This window comes from Osmerus mordax, chromosome 2, assembly GCF_038355195.1.
Source record: "Osmerus mordax isolate fOsmMor3 chromosome 2, fOsmMor3.pri, whole genome shotgun sequence".
NCBI lineage: Eukaryota > Metazoa > Chordata > Actinopteri > Osmeriformes > Osmeridae > Osmerus > Osmerus mordax.
Genome location: NC_090051.1, coordinates 12,441,174 through 12,456,276, shown reverse-complemented (window position 1 = coordinate 12,456,276; position 15,103 = coordinate 12,441,174). Strand labels below are relative to the sequence as shown.

General features: G+C 41.5%; 1 protein-coding gene across 3 annotated transcripts in view; it reads left to right on the top strand.

The window, feature by feature from the left end:
• Positions 1-14,705, top strand: part of gypc (glycophorin C (Gerbich blood group)) — a 36,542-nt gene extending 21,837 nt beyond the window's left edge. For all 3 annotated transcript variants that reach the window (XM_067250963.1, XM_067250956.1, XM_067250969.1), the window contains 2 exons: positions 12,293-12,334; positions 13,116-14,705. In XM_067250963.1, coding sequence (XP_067107064.1) covers positions 12,293-12,334; positions 13,116-13,312 — 239 coding nt within the window. In that variant the 3' untranslated portion in view covers positions 13,313-14,705. The remainder of the gene's footprint in view (positions 1-12,292; positions 12,335-13,115) is intronic.
• The last annotated feature ends 398 nt before the right edge of the window (positions 14,706-15,103 follow it).

Here is a 15,103-nt window from a genome sequence, read left to right as displayed (position 1 = left end):
GTTCTCCGACCCTAGGCTTGACCATATGATTCACTCAACACAGATAAGGTTTATTGCACCTCTAGTATGATAATGGTCAACCTAGGTCAGTTTGTTTACGTAAGCCTAGTGTCATCTATAGGTCATGTGGGGAGAGGGCTCTCTACTGACAAAGGAATGCTAGCACCAGTATTTTCAGAATATAAACTTACATTCTAAATTTCTCCGACATAAGGCGTCTTACTCCACCTTCCTTTCCTCCGCCCACTACCACACCCATGTTAGCAGCGCATATCCATTGGGCCACGTCCGATAAGTCGTCTTTAAAAGACGCGCAGATACGCACGCACACACTCAGCCCATTTGTTGTATGATCAGTGCTGCTTCCACCCTCCACCATCCCCTTCTCCCCCATGCTGTCTGTATGTTCTATCCACCAGGGGGATTATATCTCTATTGCTCTATGTATGTGTTGCATCGAGGAGGCAGGGAGTGCTTCCCTTAGATCATCCACTCCGCCAAAGTAAATCTACATGTCCATGTCATGTAACAATAAATGCTCAAATCCAATACGTGATTGTCTTGACTGAACTATAACTATAATTGTAACTTGACCTTAAAGCTGAGTTATGCAAGTTTTGCGAAGCTAGCTATTTTAGCTTCTGTTTGACACGATTCAAACCTAAATATCCCCCTCCCCCCCATCAAAGCCACTCCCACAAAACTACAGCAATGTGCATTGAGTGCAGGTGCAGAGTGTAAGCAAGTAGATAGTAGGTAGCCCGTCCAATCATTAGTCAGGGTACAGCCTAGTTATTTGTGTTTATTACAGTCTTGCGATGCCCACAGATATCAGATTGATTTCATATTACCGTCAAACCTTTATATGCATTGGTTGCTATCAAGATGTGAAGTTTATTAAGGCAAATATGACAAAAATGCTTCTCAAACACATTAGATACCTAGCCTTTAACTTCAATACCTTACAGTAACTAAAAGTGAATAAGTAGGCAAATGTGCTTGTACACATGTGCCATTAGCTCCATCAGGGCCAACATTTGTTTTGTTCTACATCATGAGTTTTGAGGTCAAGTTTGGTCCCTTACAGAATTTAAAAAAACTTTTTATTGTGAATGTCTACATTTTACATTTACATGTATTCATTTAGCAGATGCTTTTATCCAAAGCGACTTCCAAGAGAGAGCTTTACAAAAGTGCATAGGTCACTGATCATAACAACGAGACAACAAGCCCCAAACATTGCGTGTAGCCAAAACATGAAGCATACATTGTGAAAAACCAAATAAGTGCCAAAGGGAAGAACCATAGGAGCATGTTAAACAAGTTACAATTAAACAATATGAACCTCAAAAAGTGCAAGAGTGTACCTGTAGAAAAGCAAGCAACAGTAAAATATTTCACAGTAACCAATAATACTCAGTACAATAATATTAAATCTGTTACAACTAAATAACAATAGCAACAAGTCTCTCAATAAGAGTCATTGTGATCCTGGAGGAAACTAACATCAGGTCCAGAAAATCATTCCTAAGTACCGTTGTACTCCCGGAACAAGTGCGTCTTAAGCCTTTTCTTGGCAGGTGGGGAGACAGTCAGTGTCTCTGATGGAGGTGGGGAGTTTATTCCACCATTGGGGGGCCAGACAGGAGAAGAGCTTGTGTTGGGATTGGGCGCTCTTGAGCGGTGGGACCACCAGACGGTTGTCAGAAGAAGACCGTAGGTGGCGCGTGGGGGTGTAAGACTGGAGGAGAGACTTGATGTAGTCGGGTGCAGTCCCGTTCACCGCTCGGAAGTCAGTACCAGGGTCTTGAATCTGATACGGGCTGTGATGGGTAGCCAGTGAAGGGAGATGAGGAGCGGGCTAACATGGGAGTGTCTGGGTAGGTTGAAGGCCAGACCAGGAAGACCAGTGTAGACTATAATTGTAAAAAGAAAATACAGAACACACAGATTATCCTCAATTTGTGTGAAATCTAATCTATGAAAAAATATGACTTAATTTTCTTTAACAAAGCAGCATGATGGGAAGAAATAGGATGACACTTCAGCTGTCTTTATCACTGGAAAACATCAATGCATAATGCTGTGCCTCACCGTGGCAACATAAAACATATATACTGACAGAGGAAACAGGTGTATCTACAATGTAGGTATGTTGATTCCTTTATTTATAAAGGTCCATCCCTAGAAACCCCACAGAGGTATCTTTAACAAGGAGGCCTCCAATTAACATAAGCAGTATAACATGAAAACAACAATAAGAATACAAAAATAGGGATGTGCTATTCGTGTTGTGTGGCAGAAAATGTGTGCTGTGTGGTACGTCTTGTACCAACACATTAACTCTGTGAAAACACATGAAACCAGGTTCAGGTTTAGTCTCAGTATTTCTCTGTTCCTCAAAGTGGTCTTTGAGGAACACCCCTATCTTTGGTGGCCCAAATATAGGGGTGTAGGTGCTAAATGAGAAAATGTGATTATGCCCAAAATTTGTGGTATAATGGCCGAGTGGGGGAATGTGTGTTTGTTTGTGTGTGTGTGTCTGTATGCAAGTGGTTGTGTGTTTGTACGTGCATGTGTGTGTGTGTGTGGTGTACATGTGTGTGTGAGAGATGGTTGGTGTGTTGACAGGGCTGGCCCAACCCAATAAAAAAACTAAACATATGTAAAATATGTTTTTGTTTAGGGCCCCCAAAACCCTAGGCCCAGCCCTGTGTGTCGGGGTGTGTGTGCATGTGTGTCCAGGTACGTCGCATCGCGGGGAAAGGTGGATATGATTCACAAGTTTTTTCACCACAACAGGAAAATATTTGAGAGGTGAGCCAACAGTAGACTACACTAGTAACCTAGCTATCATGGTGTAGTGGTGGCCAGGCACACACGTTAGCTAGCACTTACTTCTCACGCTTCATGAAACTTTCTATTTATCTGACATTGCCCGCAGTGTCCAATAACAGACAATGGGCTGATATCTCCTAAAAACATTCAGTTATGAAATAATTGGTGTACAGATAGATGAGTTATAAAACCGGTGTACATCGGTTAGACTCACTCAAGCACCAGCACCAGAGAGTCACTTGCTTCTCGTTAGCTTAATTGGTAGTAGTTTCGCTTGAGATGTCAAAGTTGACATGTTCGATACCGGGTGCGGGGGAACGTCGGTTGTACATGTCATTAGATTTTTTGTCAGTACATTAATTTGACTGACTTCCATGAACTGTAAAAATCAGCACAGTTGATTATGGGGGGGGGGGGGGGGGGGGGGGGGGGCAGCGGGATTCCTAGCAACGGCCCTGTGTGTGTCTGCGGGTGTTTATGTGTGGATTTGTGAGTGCCTGTACGTGCGTGAGGGGGAATGGTTGTACTTTCCTCACAGCTTTATATAGCCCCTCCTGATGATGAACAAGGGCTAGTCGGAGATCTCTCCACAACTTACTCTTACAGTCTGACTTCATTTTTTACCATCATTCTTTCTCCTCCTCTCAGCCCTCACAGTCTATCTCCCTCAATTGTATCTTTTTCTAACCTTGCTCTCCATCTTTCTCCTTCAATTCCACTCGTCCACTCAGGGCCTCCTTTCCAAGGCTGTGTCTGGTGTTTCAGCCCCATCCCTCCGTCCTCCTCTCCTCCATGTCTACTCTCCTTTTTTCCTCCATGTCTCCTCAATCTCCTCCTCGGTCCTCATCTCTCTCTCTCTCTCTCCTCCTCGTTTCACTCCAGGCTCCCTGCCAGCATAATAGCCTTCTTAAGAGTCATGATTGAAATGTTTTCATTGAGAACTCAGAGATAGTCTACATTATGCCTCCCTGTCAGAGAGAGAGAGAGGGGAAGACAGAGAGAAAGAGAGAGAGCAAAGAAAAAGTAGTCAGGGTATCTCCAGGAATGTTCATCCATCGTAGGGGTTCTGGGATCATGTGCCTGGCAGAAGTATGCACGTGGTTACAACACACATAACCTCTGATAAACGCACCCCGGTCCCCAGAAACTGTCCCTCTAGGACCAATCTTCTGATAGCATCTCTCGTACAATCACGCCCGAGGCCAGAAGAATTACACAGTCCACTTTTCACCAGGTTGATGGAGGCCAAATTGTAAAAAAAAAAAAAAAAAAAAAAAAAAAAAAAGGTCTTGGCACAAAAAATACAGGTTGGTGAAGCCTTGGTCAATTCTTTTTTTTTTTTTTTTTTTACAAAGAATTGTTGCTCCGACAGGCATTAAATGTAACCTCCCTCACACACACACCATGCCAATAACTGAAAAATATGTTGGTCTTGATATCACTCAAGGTCATATGGCCAGGCAACAACAGTTATTTCTCACAAAAAGTCAAATATGTGTTTCATCTTTAACACTTGAAGGATAACTAGAGAGGGTACCATTTCTGGGGAAATTGTGAGGTGTTCTTATATCAGTTGCAGCTCGGACATTTACTTTATTACATTTTTTACTATGTCACCTCTAAACCTATTGTTGAAACTAATATCAAACATCCAAACATTTGGAGCCATCCATAACATGTTCTCACTGGGAAATACCAGCTTGTTTTTACTGTACAGGCCTTGTTACTGACGCATGACATTGTGACGTTTCTGACTGTGGCTAGCTAGTTAGCTACAACTAACTGCACTTTTCTACACAAAAACGTATATTCTGCCTAAACCATACAACAAAACCTTTGAGGGAATACAAGCAATGCAATAGGGATCAAGACGAACATTTTTACACTGACACTGTCTATCTAGTGCACCAATTGAGGGACTACTTCGGGTGGGAATAATAAATAATATAGCTGCAAGCTGCAATGGCGGATTCCTCCTTCAAAATGGCAAAATGTTGTAAAATTGACATAATAGATAGTTACACTGGGATTAACCAGAAGACTTGAAACTGTAATTTCTGTCATAATAATAAAATAAAAAAACACCTTTGCCTGGATTAGAACCCACCACCCTTCACACATCAGCACTGCATCTCATCCTGTTAACCCAGAGGCAGACTTAGACAATTGGTTGTTCAGTTTTTGTATCAGGAAATAAGACATTTCTCCAATGGCAAGCATTGTCAGATTTGGTTAAAGTTCAAACAGCTGTAATTTAGTCCTATTTGAATATGGGACATAAAAATGGGACGACGGGATGACTGGGTTGCTGCTGTAAAGAATAGCTTACTCGTAGTGCTTGTTTGGGGTGCCATAACTTGTCATGGAAGGGAATGAATTTGTGCAACAGGCAAGGGATCCACCTGAACAATCAATATACTTCATTAAAGCTAACTCGGTTGTGAATCTGACACTACCATGCATAGACTCCAAGTAGCTAGCTTGTTTTTGCAGTGGTTTACACAGTCTTGCTAAACAGATGATCGGATTGTTGTTATGGGCTCAAATAAACACTCATTGCTATGTTTTACAACCGGAGGATTGACCGGAAGACTAGTACCGTTCTGTCCAAAAAAAAAAAAAATTGCCTTTGACTGGTTTGGAACCTACAACCCTACATTTACCAACACAACATCTCATCCAATTGAGCCATTCCCAGATCTGGACTTTTCCATGTTCAGTAACTGGATAATAAAAAAAGGCAAGCATTGTCAGCTTTGGCCCAAGCTCAAACTGCTGTAATTCAGTCATATTTTCATATATCAAGGTGAAACTTTACAGGGTACTTAAGGGGGGTGTCACCTTAAAGCCTATTAGGTTTGAAAAACCATCATTCAAAATGACATTTGATTTAGTGACACAAACATATTGAGGCAATGTGGACATTTACATAAATACACCCCTTTCAGCCATTTTGGATTTCAACTGTCTTAAGTAAGGTTTTTAAATACATCAATGATACATATCTGAACAAAATTCCAAGTCAATTAGGACTTTGGTTCAAGAGAAGAGGAATTTTGAAGGTTTTCCCAAATTATCACTGTATAGGAAAATCCATCATGGTGCACCTTATTGGTCCTTGAGGCTTTTTTGTTCCTCATGAAAAATGAGGCATGCACACCAAGTTTCAGAAGAATTGGAGCAATGGGGTGGAAATGCCATCACTCTGAAAAGTGGACATTTGGGCGTGGCCTGTGGCGCCCCCTATGGTCTGATGTGGGCCAGTCTGTGTTTGGGCGGTATTTGTGGCATGTTGTATCAATATGCCAAATTTAAAAACTTTTTAGCAATGTTTTCATGAGATAAATAACAAGAATAATAATAAATATAGCTGCAAGCAGCGATGCGGGTTCCTCCGCAAAATGGCAAAATATTATAAACATGTACACTGTCGAAGATCGAGAGTTGGACAACAAGAGAGCAAAACTACTTCATGTTTGGCCAACAACAGGCTGAATGGGGATTTGAACTCATGAGCATAAGGTTACAAGTTAGTCTCTCTATCCTCTCTGCTACACACCAGCTGTTGAGAGTGTATGAATAGAAAGGGCAGAGTATTAGCTTTGGTCAGCTTTGGGACAAAGGTTAAGAAACGGTTGACATTTCAAGGTGAAATTGCATGAAACTGTGCATGGTATTTCAGAATGATGTCATCCTGTTTAGCAGATAATCAAAATTATGACAGGCCAAATGATAATGGCTGGATTCCAACCTGCTACCGGTGTTTCTCCTGTGGTAAGCGTTGTTAGATTCAGCCAAAGTTGAAACTGCTTGTACATTTCCTATAAAAACGGGACAACGGGATGACTAGGTTGCTGCTGTAAAGAATAACTTACTCATAGTTTTTTTAAAGGTTGTTTGGAGTGCCATAACTTGTCATGGAAGGGAATTTCAAATCATGTCTAGCATCAGTGGGGATGTGTCCTGGCTTAGGTTACTGAAATGAATTTGTGCAACAGGCAAGGGATCCACCTGAACAATCAATTTACTTCATTAGAGATAACCATTAGAGTTATCTCTACCATGCGTAGACTACAAGTAGCTAGCTACTGTGGTAACCTGGCTTGTTTTGCAGTGGTTTACACAGTCTCGCTAAACAGATGATCAGAGTGTTGTGATGGTCTCAAATAAACACGCATTGCTATGTTTTACAACCGGAGGATTGATCGGAAGACTAGAAACCGTTTAGTCAGAATAAAAAATCAAAACTATGCCTCTGACTGGTTTTGTGTACAGGACTGTACTGTACAGGAAAATCCATCATGGCGGACCTTATGGGTTCTTGAGGCTTTTTTGTTCTTCATGAAAAATGAGGCATGCACACCAAGTTTCAGAAGAATTGGAGCAATGGGGTGGAAATGCCATCACTTTGAAAATTTGACTTTTGGGCGTCGCCCATATGGTCCGATGTGGCCCATATTTGGTGTGGGGGTACCCGCTTGGATGTAGTATCAATGTGCCAAATTAGGAAATTTATGGCCAGGGACTTTTTGAGATATTGGGGCGCAAGGAGAAGAAAAATAATAAGAATAAGAATACTAACAAAAACAATAGGTTCCCTCCTACCGGAGGAAGCCTAATAATAATAATACCAATAATTACAATAGGGTTCCTCCTGACGGAGGAATCCTAAATATATGAAAGAGAATATAGGTTGAGCCTTGCCAAAGGCAGGCACACCCAATAAACCAACCTACATATATTTTTGATTACATCAGGGGACTTATAGGTGAATAGAAGAAATATATTAGAGCAAAAGCCAATATGTGGAGGGTATTTCCTGTATCTGTCTGACCTGATGTTAAGTTGTTTTGTGTGTTTCAAGAGTCATCATGAGTCTCCTTTTCTGGTTAATGTGTGGGTGTCTGTGTTTCTGTATGTTTTCACAGGGCTGTTTTGCAGCACCATCATGCAGCACTATTTGATGTTTTAAAAAAAAATTTGAAACTCATTAGAATTCGTAGATTACCCAGTGGGCCATTAGCAGATATAGAACTTTATTAAAATATTAAGTCATTTTCCATCCCTCTGACTATAATTTTGTTCCATTACTCTAACTGCAGCTGATGACCAACCTGTATCCCTGCTGTTGAGAGAGCCTCTCCAGGGCTGAACTGGGAGTCTGCATCTTCAGCACTATCTCTGTTAGCTAGCTCTCCCTGGAAAACCTCTAAACACACCAGGGCTTTCTCCTGCCAGACCGTTTATCAGTTAGAGCAATTTCAACATCTATACTTGAGTGTGGTATATGCATGCTTTGCTAAATAAGCTGGCTGTAGTGTGAAAATATGTACAGGAACCCTGCCTATTAAAGGTGTGTTAAGCTAATGAACTCGTACAGACAAGTCAAAGCTGGCTGTGAGGGTTCCCCACTGGCTGATAAGAGAGCTCCCCTAGCAACCTAGCTTTCTTAGTTTCCTTATCAGAAGGTGGTTTGGAGGTCAGCATACAAGCACGGCTCTGTGTGTGAGGAAATTAGCATGGCATGAAACACGAAGGAGGAGGACGCTCTGGTCATCTTAAACAAAAAATATTAGGATTAGCAGGGAAAGTGGATGGTTTACTTAGGTCTTGGTGAACTGGACGAAGGAAAAGAGATATGAGATTGTACAGTATCCCATTGTAAATGTGCTGATCGCTTCTGAATGCCAAAGAAGACACCCCTTGATTGAAAAGTCTAAAGTCTTAACAGACGTGAAGTACAGTATTTCCATCTATGCTGTTTTTCAGACAGAGCTATGGGTACATGAGTATTTATATGACTTTGAAAAATGACGAGTGCTTGAAAAATGACGAGTGCTTTTACTGAAAATTATTATTAGGTAAATTTTCTGCATTGTCCATGGTACCTGTGATGTGCCCTGCAGAAAGGTAGGGTTCAGACAAAGGTTCAGGATAAAAAGTCCTGAAGTCGACTACGTTTTGGAAGCAGGAAGTCATAGAGAATGAATGAAGTGAGAATGACTGCATGATAAAACAACTCCAAACGGTCATGATACTTCAATCTCTATTTAAAATATTCACGATTTGACTATGCGGTATTCTCTCTACATCCATGGAAATGAAAAGAACACTTCATAGATCATCACAACGTAGAATGAGTAGGTTCAGTAGATATTTGGTAAACAGTAGTGAAGCCTCATAGTTGTTTAGGTATGTGTGCTGAGGTGTGTGCTGAGGTCCTAATCAAATACACATTCTGTTTGTCCACTCCCACAATCCTTTAATATGACAGTTAACCCCAGTAAATCCTATCCTTCACATACCTGCCAGAACTCCAGAGGTGTGCATATAAATTTAAAGGGCAACCCACGCCTCCTTGTACTCAAGCCTCAGCACCAGCTGCCCCCTGTGCCTTAAATAATCCACGACAAGCATCCATCTCTCTGGAACAAACCAAAGGAAGAAGAGTGGAGAGAAGGAAGAGGGAGAGGGAGGATGGATGGATGGAGAAATAGAAGGAGAAAGAGAGGGTTAAGAGAAAGATGAGTGAGCGAGACAGGGAAATGGAGAACGAGAAAGTGGGTGGAAGCAAAGAGAAAGGAGGGGAAAAAAGAGAAGTGTAGATACAGTGAGAAAAAAAGCAAGATAGATGGGGGGAGAGTGTTTAGCCAGGCGTTCAGAGTATTTTCAACCTCAGTTACACACAGGCAGTGTGGCCTAGCTGGTGTGTTTGTTGACAGGAATCGGGAGTGTAGCCTATTCACAAGGCAGCAGAAGCTTCTAGGGAGAGGCAGCCTTCCCCCGGCCAGCCATTTCAGCTTGGAGATTCACTGAGACTGAATGCATTCACTTTCAACCTTGAACTGTTAAAGCTGTATTAAATGTAGTATGTAGAGTTGCCCCATTAAGAACAGGTTAGTGACAAGGGGAAATAAAAAATAACCATGTGGCAGATGATGGGAAACATCACGTCGTTGTGACAGCATGGATTGCCTTAAGTGACCACCACTGTCAAGACCAGGACTGTTTTGGTTGTGGTTGCCGACAGCAAAACTCAACACTTATCAGAAACTTAATTACAAAACCCATGCTGGCAATCCTAAGGAACGCCAGGGAAAATGACTTATCTGTCCACTATACCAAATAACAGTGGAGAGACCTCTTGGAGTGCACAAACTGTCTACAAAAGTGATAACATTTCCATTAAGATTATCCATGTGGCATGAAGCAAGATGGCAGACCATCTAACATTTAATGGATATCATCCACTCTCCAAAAGATGGACCCCAAATTGGCCCGTATTTAGGGACACGCGGAGAGAGTTAGATTGCGGCCAAGCTTTAGCATATATTTACTTCCTGTGAATATGATATCAGCACAGTGTCAGCCGCAGCACTACAGGGTGGAATTAATTTGGCTTCCAGTTTCCCCTTCCTTCCTACCGGGAGACACTTACCAGGCCTGCTTCAGAGTCGGCTTTGGGTCGAGATTAACGCCACATTTGGGAATGCGATGAAAGCATTGAATCTTGCTCCCGGGGCAAACTTTTCCGCGGATGTGTCGTCGAAAATGTGTGGAAGCGAAGAGGCGGGGAGGCATGTTGGTGCTTTAATTCTCGGTGGCATCCGAAACCGCAGTATTCTAAGTCCTCCCCATCCCATTTTTTCCGCTGTCTGCCTGCCTGTCTCTCTGTATGGCTGTCTGTCTGGCCCTCTGGGTTCAGAAGTAGGGAGAGCGAAGTGCCCTTGGATGTGGCTTAGTGATCCCCGTCGGGGCGGAGCAGATGTCCCACTCTCCGTGTCGCGGCGGCGAGCGGATCCTGCTAACGAGGCTAACGAGGAGGCACCTCCAGGCGAGACAGGCCCCCCGTGTTCGCTTGGCAAATTTATCAGGGATTTGAGCTCTCTCCTCGGATACCAGATTCTCTGCTGCCCTGATTAAAAGAGACCATATAAATTATGCTTAACCCATTCCTCTACTGTAGACACGATTCATTTTCAAATAGGCCGTCTTTGCAATTTCCCTGTCTTAGAAGAGGCAAACTATTGACCTGCATTAGCTGATGCTAAATCCAACCTTAAGCTAATTCTATTTTAGTTATGTGTTGGGTTACTTTAGGGTCTTTGTATCTCAAGTAGAACATTCTCAAGTAGACATAATAAAAATCAATATTCGCACAACAGATTAACATAATACATAACTTTGTGATTCTTATGTGTTAAAATAGCCACATGAAGATATAGGAAATCAACTGAAATAGATTTTGCTGCCATAAATGTCTGTTCCTGATCATTTAAGTCCACATGACACACTACAGCAACAGAGTTACTACAAAACATTTAATTCATATAAGAGACAATTTGGCCAGGCCAATGGCAGACTCTTCTTCTTGCCTGTTAAATGAATGTTGAATTCCAAACAGGAACTCCTGTTAGGAGTCCCTTTGATCATTACTTGAGAGGGAGAGGACAGGGTGTGTGTGTGCATTTAAAAAATCTAATAACATTCACACTGACCACTAATGAAGTTTTAGCAATTCATCCAGGCATATGGTTAAGGGGCCCCAGGAAGGTGCGGTACCATTGACGCAGGGAAGTACACTTCAAAAGCCAGAGAATGTTTTTTTACTTAGTCTGTGCACGAAGATATTAAACTCCTGATGTGGTTCACGTTCTTGTGAGACCCAAAGACGTGGTGAGGTGTCCAGCGGTTCCGTCATTATGCTCCTTAGTTGAATCCTGTTTCTGAGGACGCCCAGATAAACTATACTGATTCTTTTCTCTCGCTTCCTGTCCCAAATGAACAAGTCTTGTAATTCTCCTTTAATTGCTCAGAACGTGTCCGCATTGTAAACAATGCAATGAGATGAGAATTTAATGAGTGGGCGAACACCTCAATGTTTCGGGTGATTAGGCATTAATGAGCCTGCCTTTTAATTGCATACTTTGGGGTCTCCATTAACAATGTTCTGTAGTTTTTTTTGTTTTTTTGCTTTCCCTCTCTCTCTGACTCTCTCTCTCGTCTCTCTAAGCACCTCACTGAGCTTGTAGGATCGATCTTGTTTTCAGATTTCACTTTGTGTACAAATGTCACACATTCAGGCTTGGCCTGCCTCTGTCCTTCAGAGAAAGTCAAGTCGAGGCGGGCAGATGTTGCCTGTGCAATAATTCATGATTACCTTTAATCACTTTCTTTAATGAGCATTTCGTCCCCCTGTGACGGATACAAAGAAGCCATCTCCACACACCAGGGAGACAGCTGTCTATAAAAAAAACAAATGCTCATGAAAAATTTACATTTGTTAAAATAACAAAGTCAAAGTCTGGGGAAAATAAATATTAATGTAAGTAGAGATGCATGGCATGTGATGAAGGTTAGTTGCTTAGGCTTGCAATCTAACATTTGATGTGCTGGTTTTGTTTTTACATGATACTGTTGCATCTAAAATCCATTCTTTTCTATGTCCCTGTAGTTACCACCGTGGACGACGGCTATTTTGATCCCATACTAGGAGGTGAGATGAAACCCACCCAACAGGCCCTGAGGAGCACTCGAAGCCTTACATGTTTTATTATTCCCCAATAAAAAAACAAATGTCAATCTACCAAATGGATTGAGGTTGGAAACAGACATGCTCCTTGGTTCAATGATAGCCAAGGAAGGAAAAACTACTTTTCTTTCTCTCAGAAAAATGCTGCTAAATGTTTTGGAACCGAGCTATTTAAAGTCATTTGGAAGTCAGTCAGGCAAGGGAGTGAGTTCTAAATGTAATGTGTCGTTGCAGCTATTTTTATAGCTCATAACATTGTCCTTGTCTGCCAACAGCTGTATATAACAGGCCATGGCATGCCCCAAAAAATACTATTTTCTGTCTCTTTAAGTGTTTAATTCTTGAATTTGACATAAAACTTTTAAGTCTTAAAGGACTAATATTCAATGAAGGAGTGAATAGTGAGACACAAAACATCTTAACAGTTAGTGATTTAGGCCAAGGCAGATGCATTTAACGGGTCAGGGTTGGTTAATAGGTCTCTGCTACAACTTTTTACTTTCAGTAGCCCATTTTGTGGAAATGTTGTCGTTGTGTATTCCAAGACCATTAGACCTTATTTGGGGCACATTTTAAAGAAGAAGAGCACCCCTGTCCTAATGTCTGTCTTACAATACATAGTCCATGTTTGATCCCTCTATCGTTCTATCTACCTACCTACCTACTTATAAGTCTTTATATGTATGTAAAAATGACTAAATGTAAATTACTAAATGTAAATGTACCTTCCTTCCTTCTCTTGCAGCGGTGATTGCTGCAGTGGTGCTGGTGCTCCTGTGCTTGGCAGTGGTGCTGCTTCGCTACATGTACCGACACAAGGGCACCTACCACACTAACGAGGCCAAGGGTACAGAGTTTGCCGATACAGCGGACGCTGCGCTGCGCGGCGACCCGACACTGCACGGCGCCGTGGACCAGAGCAGGAAAGAATACTTCATCTGAGAGGATAGGCCCTCACGCTGTATCTGATGGACTGCTCTCTCTGAACGTGTTAAATGTTACGGGGGTGGAGGGTCAAAGCTGAAAGAGGGAGGACCCAGGGTCCTTGGTGTGTCTAGGTGAAGAATAACCTTCATTTTAAGAGCATCTGCTTTGAATGTTTCCTTGTGACTAAGTGACTAACCTGAAAATTATTTGCCCAAACAAAATTACTAGTGGGGGACATGTTCAAATGCTAAATGTGCCTGTGTCTTACTCTTGTACAGTACGCTTTACCATATGTTGTACTGTAAAATACCATATAACTTAGGAATTGCTCCATATTAGCCTGGTTGTAGGAAGCTGTGCTTGTCATGTCTACAGACTCTCATGTTTCAGTGAATATCTTCAGATCCAGGATCTAAACACCTACAGACACCTCTCATCTTCCGATAACAGGAATATGCCTGGAACAGAGACACACATACAACAATAGAATCCTAAATTCACAAATACATTTTTTGCAAAGACAAGTCTGTGATTATAGTTCTAAAAAAGGAATTGATGGTTTACCCTACATTTTCACCACACTTACAAAGGTGACCATGTTGGAGTAAAACAAAGATTGTTTGGAAGTCAGAAACACAGCAAATATGAGTAAAAAAAATGAATGTACAGCATACAATCAGCCTTTTCTGAAAGGATCAAATGTTGAAGAGAGATTAGAAGAAAAGTCCCAGAAGAAAAAATAGGCATACATTTATCATGCCCAGAGGAGGCATCGGATACAATGCCACTATGCAACATTGTGCATTTATAATAAAAATATACATCAATAGTCTTGTAGCCACACTGTCACTGTGTTTGTAAATTACCATTTGTGTTTTCTATGTAATATGGTATGTTTGGGTGAAGGACAAAGAGATGAACGAGGAAACATCTTCTAGAGGATTATTCAGGGGTGATGATCTGATCTTATTGGAATAGCAGTGAATTGTCAAGTAAACTGTGCTGATGTATTTGGCAGTTGGTCAACCTCACTAGTGGTGAACAGCTCTAAACATGCTGGGCTTTCATGCTGCTGGTCGACCACACAGCATATCAAATCGAATTACAACAGGAGTTGCATGATTTTATGAATCCAGAATCTGATAATGGTTTGAAATTAAGGGTATTCCTGCACTTACCATTTTTGGATAGTTTTTTATCATTTAATACTTTTTTGACAGAGCCTGAGGGTTCTGGGGAAAAGTCTTGTGATTGGTTTATTTATTAGCCAAGGCCAGAATCTTGAAATGTGTTTATGGTGTGTATGTGTTTTGCTCATATCTTATATATATACAGACTGATTGAATTAAATCAAGTCACCATTTATAATGGATAACTGCCTGGACTCATGGGGCAATGACAACAACAATTATTTGACTGTGTGTTCCTTCTCAAACAATACCAAGCCAACTGTGAGTACCTTGTTCTTATCTGTATCATTAACTTAATGGTGGAATAAATGGACAGTGAAACTGAAATTCTCAGAGCTCCAAATTACATCTGTTCTCCCCAATCTCTGTAACCACCCTCAGTCACCACCGAGGAATGTGAAGACTTTGAGAGATTTTCTTTATCTTTAGGGTTGCTCGAGAAGATATGGAAGAGATACAAAATATGCGCTGTGGATTCAAACCAAGCCTGAGCAAAACAAAAACAGCTCCTCTGCTTTGATAACAGGTGCTGACAAAGGTGATGAACTGTCTGCAAACAACCTTTTGGTGTAATTACTTAGGAAATTTACATTACTTAGGCTCATAAACAAGCTCC